At 54.7% G+C, this 6,696-nt stretch overlaps 1 protein-coding gene across 1 annotated transcript; it reads right to left on the reverse strand.

Annotated features, from left to right (window-relative positions):
* Positions 1 to 5,036: 5,036 nt before the first annotated feature.
* LOC101123985 (large ribosomal subunit protein uL16-like) lies at positions 5,037 to 6,057 on the reverse strand. Its single transcript, XM_063701871.1, has 2 exons — positions 5,985 to 6,057; positions 5,037 to 5,874 (listed from the first exon to the last, which is right to left on the reverse strand). The coding sequence occupies exons 1-2, from the start codon at positions 6,055 to 6,057 to the stop codon at positions 5,135 to 5,137; spliced, it is 813 nt and encodes a 270-aa protein (XP_063557941.1). The 3' UTR covers positions 5,037 to 5,134.
* Positions 6,058 to 6,696: the final 639 nt, after the last annotated feature.

Raw genomic sequence — 6,696 nt, forward strand, 5'->3', positions numbered from 1 at the left:
GGTCCTCAGAAGCGGAGGGGACCTCCGCGGGCCAGTAGGCCTTCAGAATTCTTAGAAATCACTCACCCCCGTCCTGCAGTGACAATCTCAGGAAAGCCTGTCTACAGACTGGCGCCTGTAGAGAAGATCCTGCCATTGCCCCTGGCTTCCAGGAACTGAACTGGATTCTGAGCATCATGGCAGAATCTTATCCCACCTATGCAGCAGGCTAGCTCCAGGGAGAAAATATAAACGTCAGGCCGGGCGTGGTGGCTCACGCCTGTAATCCTAGCACTTTGGGAGGCCGAGGCAGGCGTATCACGAGGTCAGGAGATCGAGACCATCCTGGCTAACACAGTGAAACCCCGTCTCTATTAAAAATACAAAAAATTATTCAGGCGTGGTGGCGGGCGCCTATAGTCCCAGCTACTCGGGAGGCTGAGGCAGGAGAATGGCGGGAACCCGGGAGGCGGAGCTTGCAGGGAGCCAAGATGGCGCCACTGCACTCCAGCCTGGGCGACAGAGCCAGACTCCGTCTCAAAAAAAAAAAAAAGAAAAGAAAAGAAAAGAAAATATAAACGGCAACAAACAGGTAATGCCCAATCACCGGCAAGACCCCGCCGGATTGGACCCCGACCCTCAGCAGAGGCCACCTTGTCCGGGTCTCACTCTAACCTGTACCTCGGCCCCAAGATATCAGAGGCTGCCTTGGTGGACCCGGGGCACTTTCCACAGAACTCCCTGAATGGCCAAGGCTGGTCCTGGCCTCAATAGGCCAACTCAGCAAATGTGGAGAACGCAGGGAACGGTGGCTAATGGAAGTCATCCCAACATTTTGGGAGTCCGAGGCGTTATATGGCTTGAACCCAGGAGTTCAAGATCAGCCTGGGCAATATAGCAAGACCCCATCCTTTTTTGAGACTGAGTCTTGCTCTGTCGTCCAGGCTGGAGTGCAGTGGTGCAATCTCAGCTCACTGCAACCTCTACCTCCCAGGTTTGAGCGATTCTCCTGCCTCAACCTCCTAAGTAGCTGGAATTACAGTTGCCCGCCACCACGCTCGGCTAATTTGTTTTTTGTTTTTTGTTTTTTGCTTTTGAGACGGAGTCTTGCTCTGTCGCCCAGGCTGGAGTGCCGTGGCGCAATCTCGGCTCACTGCAAGCTCCCCTTCCGGGGTTCATGCCATTCTCCTGCCTTAGCCTCCCGAGTAGCTGGGACTACAGGCACCCGCCAACACACCCGGCTGTTTTTTTGTATTTATAGTAGAGACGGGGTTTCACCATGTTAGCCAGGATGGTCTCGATCTCCTGACCTCGTGATCCGCCCGCTTCAGCCTCCCAAAGTGCTGGCATTACAGGCGTGAGCCACCGGGCCCAGCCTTTTTTTTTTCTAATTTTTAGTAGAGACAGGTTTCACCATGTTGGCCAGGCTGGTCTGGAACTCCTGACCTCAAGAGATCCACCCACCTCGGCCTCCCAAAGTGTTGGGATTACAGGAGTGAGCCACCGCAACTGGCTACCATTTCTAATAAAAGCAAACTTTTGTTCAAGTGTATTCATCAAAAAGGCCCCTCGCATGTGACCACAGCCAAGCCAGGAAGCCTTCTTCAGGTATCCCTAGCCAGCCTGCAGGAGGTCTTGGAAACTTGTTCAACGGATAAATATAACTGGGCCCACAAAGAATCACAGGAATACTTAATCCCTCCAGCCTCCAGGGCCAGCCTGGCCCCAGCTGTGTAGGGGGGCTTAGAAGTGTTTTCAGGACTCATCTAACTACCAGGCCCAATCTGGCGGTGGGCAGAACCTGGGGCCCTTCCCACAGCAGTCCGAGGACTTTCCTGACTGTGATCCTGGCCCCAGCAGGGGGACCTAGAAAACGCCAGTGAAGCTGTGGGCAAGCAGGCACCAGGTGGGAAAGCGGCCAAGCTCAGGGCACCCTACTCCGTTCACCTGCGACGGCAGCAGCCAGTCCCCACGGGCGGAGGGGACCTCATGCAACATTCAGCCCGCGAGATTCTCAGAGACTGCTCGCCCGCAACACGCAGTAACGATCTCAGGAGAGCCCATGTTGGGGCGGCGTGTGTCGTAGCCGAGAAGACTCTGTCATCGCCGGCGACCTCCTGGAACTCTCTCTTGCGGTTTGCAGCCAGATCACTTCCCATACACGCGGCAGCCAAGCTCAGGGGATGGCATCAGACTGACCCTAGGTGGCGCTCGAACACCCGCCGGACCTCACCAGACAGGCACTTTCCGCAGCCTACACCGCCTGGTTCGGGTCCCACATGAACCTGTAATACACTCGGGCCAAAGCGGTCAGAGGATGGCCTGGTGGGCCCGGGGCACCCTCCACGGAAGTCCCTGAATGGCCAGGGCTGATCCCAGCCTCCATAGGCAGACAGAAAATGTGAATGAAGCCCGGCTGGATGCCTCATGCCTACCACCTCAACACTTTGGGAGGCCGAGGCGGGAGGAGAGATGTGCCCTGGAGATGTTGCAGTGCGCTATGATCGCATCATTGCACAGCAGCCTGGGTGACAGCGAGACTCGGTCGCGGGAAAAATAAAACAAAAAACAAAAACCAAAAAAAATGAAAGAGAGAGGGAGAGGGAGGGTGGAAGGAGGGAGGAAGGAAGGGAGAGAGGGAGGGAGGGAAGGAGGGAAAAAGAAAGAGAAAAGGAAAAAGAGGCCGGGCGCGGCGGCTCACGCCTGTAATCCCAACACTTTGGGAGGCCGAGGCGGGCAGCTTACCTGAAATTGGGAGTTCGAGACCAGCCTGACCAACGTGGAGAAAACCCGTCTCTACTAAAAATACAAAAATTAGCTGGGTGTGGTGGCGCATGCCTGTAATCCCAGCTACTCGGGAGGCTCAGGTAGGAGAATCGTTTGAACCCGGGAAGAGCAGGTTGCAGTGAGCCAAGATCCCACCATTGCACTCCAGCCTGGGCAACAAGAGTAAAACTCTGTCTCAAAACAAAACACCAAAAAAACAAAACAAAAAAACCCCACAAGAGTGAAAGTCTGTCTCAAAAAAAAGGAAAGAAAATGAAGAAGAACATTCAAGATGGAAGGAAGGGAGGGAAGGGAAAGAAAGAAAGGAGGGAGGGAGGGAGGGAGGGAGGGAAAGAAAAAGAGAAAAGAAAAAAAGGAACGTTTGGGAAGGCCCACAGGGGAATGAAGCCACAACAATATCCTACTCAGAACCTCCTTCTCCCATCAAAACCATCCCTCTACCTCCCCTTGCCCCTGCTTTGCCCGCCACTGCTTCTGCAGCTCCCAGTGATCCCCCTCCTTTTACCCTCCCCGTCCCTCTCTTCATGCCCCTATTCCTGTCTCCTATCACTCAGAATTGGCAACGTTTTCAGCAGGTGCTTCAGATGCGTCTGCATAGGACTGTGACCAAGTCCAAGTCGCCCACCCCTAGCCCTCCCTGTTTGGCCCCAGTCATCCCTCCAGACGTTTTCTGAAGGTGTCCGATGAATGGTCGCCATGGAAACTGCAGCTGGGGTCTGGGTGCCCTCCTTCATCCTCCCTGTACGCCTGGGCCAGTGTCCCTTCTTAAGAGGGGCTTTGGAAAAAATTTCAGGACGCACTTTCTGCGACGGTACCTTATGTGAGTCAGTGGTCAGGAGCTGTGTGCCCTCTGGGGTCCCTGGCTGCGATCCTGGCCCCAGGAAGGGGACCTAGAAAACTTTTCCAGTAGGCTGGGCATGGGCTCATGACTGTAATCCCAGCAGTTTGGGAGGCCGAGGCAGGCAGATCACTTGAGGTCAGGAGTTTGAGCCCAGCCTGGCCAACATGGTGAAACCCCGTCTCTACTAAAAATACAAAAATTATCCGTGCATGGTGGCACGTGCCTGTAATCCCAGCTACTCGGGAGGCTAAGGCAGGAGAATCACTTGAACCCAGGAGGCAGAGGTTGCAGTGAGCCGAGACTGCACCACTGCACTCCAGCCTGGGCAATAGAGCGGGACTCTGTCTTCAAAAAAAAAAAAAAAAGAAAAAGAAAAAAAGAGGCCCGGCGCGGTGGCTCACGCCTATGTAATCCCAGCGCTTTGGGAGGCCGAGGCGGGCGGATCACAAGGTCAGGAGATCGAGAACACCCTGGCTAACACGGTGAAACCCTGTCTCTACTAGAAACACAAAAAGCCGCGCCTGTAGTCCCAGCTACTCGGGAGGCGGAGTTCGCAGTGAGCACCACTGCACTCCAGCCTGGGTGACAGACCGAGACTCCATCTCAAAAAAAAAAAAAAAAAAAGAACGAAAATGTATCCAGTGATGCTGTGAACAACCCGGCACCAGATGGGAAAGCGGCTGAGCCCAGGGCGCCCTACCCTACTCACCTGCGACGGCACCAGTCGGTCTCCAAGGGCAGAGGGACCTTCATACGCCACTCTTCTTCCGCGATTCTCAAAGATTCCCATCCCGCAGTAATGATCTCAGGCTCCCCCGGATCCCTCAGTAACTATCTCAGGAGAGTCCATTATGCAGCACCGCGTGTGGCGGCCGAGAAGACCTTGCCATCTCCTTCGGTCTCCTGGAACACTGTCCTGGGCTCTCCGGCCGGATCTTGTCCCACACACGCGACAACCGAGCTCCAGGGACGATATCAGAGTGATCACCAAGTGGCGCCCGACCACCGGTGGGACTGCGCCGGACCTGGACCTTCCCCTACCCGACCAGATGCCACCTGGTCAGGGTCTCACTCCAACTTGTATCTCGGCCCAAAGCAGTCAGAGGGTAGCCTGCTGGGCCCGGGCCACCCTCCACGGATTCCCTGAATGGCCAGGGCTGATTCCCAGCCTCTACAGGCGGGCTTAGAAAAATTAGGGAGAGGCTGGGCATGGCAGCTCAAGCAAGTCATCCCAACACTTTGGGAGGCTGAGACGGGAGGATTGCTTGAGCCCAGGATTCTGAGGTTGCAGTGTGTTTTGATCAGGCCAGCACACTCCAACGTGGGTGATAGAGGGAGTCCCAGTCTCCCTTCCCGGGTTCGTGCCATTCTCCTGCCTCAGCCTCCAGAGTAGCTGGGACTACAGGCACCCGCCACCATGACCAGCTAATTTTTTGTATTTTTTTTTTTTTTGTATTTTTTTTTTAGGTGGACAGGAAGTAGAATTTATTGGTGAGTATTAAGAGGGGGGCAGCACATTGGAAGCCCTCATGAGTGCAGGGCCCACCACTTGTCCAGAGGGCCACGACTGGGGATGTACTTGACCCCACAGCCATCTGGGATGAGCCGCTTTTCAGCCACCATGTCTTCAAATTCATCAGCATTGAACTTGGTGAAGCCCCACTTCTTTGAGATGTGGATCTTCTGGCGGCCAGGAAACTTGAACTTGGCCCTGCGCAGGGCCTCAGTCACATGCTCCTTGTTCTGCAGCTTGGTGCGGATGGACATGATAACTTGGCCAATGTGAACCCTGGCCACAGTGCCCTGGGGCTTTCCAAAGGCACCTCGCATTCCTGTTTGGAGCCTGTCAGCCCCAGCACAGGACAACATCTTGTTGATGCGGATGACGTGGAAGGGGTGGAGCCGCACCCGGATATGGAAGCCATCTTTGCCACAACTTTTTACCATGTACTTATTGGCACAAATTCGGGCAGCCTCCAGGGCTTCAGAGGACAGCTGCTCATATTCATCTGACACCATGTGGCCACAGAGCGGAAACTCATCCACTTTTGCCTTTTTCCGCCCCAGGTCAAAAATGCGAATCTTGGCATCAGGGACACCTCGGCAGAAGCGAGACTTTGGGTACGGCTTGTTCTTACAATACCGGCAACAACGGGCAGGGCGGCGGCCTATGGCCACACCAGGATCTTCAGTGGCACACCGAAGGGAAAGAGAAATTTTTTGTATTTTTAGTGGAGATGGGGTTTCACCATGTTGGCCAGGATGGTCTCAATCAGAAGGAGACTTTTTAAGGTTTTCAGGGGGTTCATCCTATGGCCAGATTCTATGCAGCAGGACAACTATGCTGGGCTGCCCTTCTCGGGCCTCTCTGGCTCACCTGTAATAATCCCTGTCTTTAGAGGGTGACTTAGACAAATTTTCAAGGAGCACATCCAGGAACCAGGCCCCATGTGTGACCAAAACTAAGCCTGGGTTGCTCTGCCCTGGGGTTCCTAGCTGACCTAAGCTGTTTCCTTATCCCCACCCCATCCCCAAGGACTTACAAATATTTCCTGGAGGCACATCCCACAATCAGAGGCCTCTGCAGGATAGCAGCCCACCTGTGGTCCTTCTGCTGGCCTCCTTCTTTGGCTGCGACCAGTCCCTACCACTGGCTGGGACACAGGAAACTTTGCACTCAGAGCCTCTTATGAAGGAGCCCACATGGGGCTGTGGGCAAACTCAAGTCACCCTCTCTAGGCCTCTCTGGTTGGCCAGGTCCAATCTCTCTTCCTGGGGAGGGACTTATGAAAGTTTTCTGCGGAGGGGTCACATGTTAAAACAGGGACGCATGTGGGACCAGGGCTGAGCCTGAAGAGTACTCCACAGTCCTCCTTACTCAGCCCAGGCCAGTCACTACCATAGGAGGGGGACTTAGAAATATTTTTGGTGGGGGTGATACCTCCAGTAACAGGTCCAATACGGCAGACGGGTGCAGGGAGCCCTTTTCAGGCCTCACAAGCTGGCCCAGCCCTCCGTCAAGAAGGAAACTTGAAAAAGAGCACATCTGGGCTGGGCGCGGTGGCTCACGCCTGTAATCCCAGCACTTT

Source organism: Gorilla gorilla, chromosome 20 (assembly GCF_029281585.2).
Source record: "Gorilla gorilla gorilla isolate KB3781 chromosome 20, NHGRI_mGorGor1-v2.1_pri, whole genome shotgun sequence".
Lineage (NCBI taxonomy): Eukaryota > Metazoa > Chordata > Mammalia > Primates > Hominidae > Gorilla > Gorilla gorilla.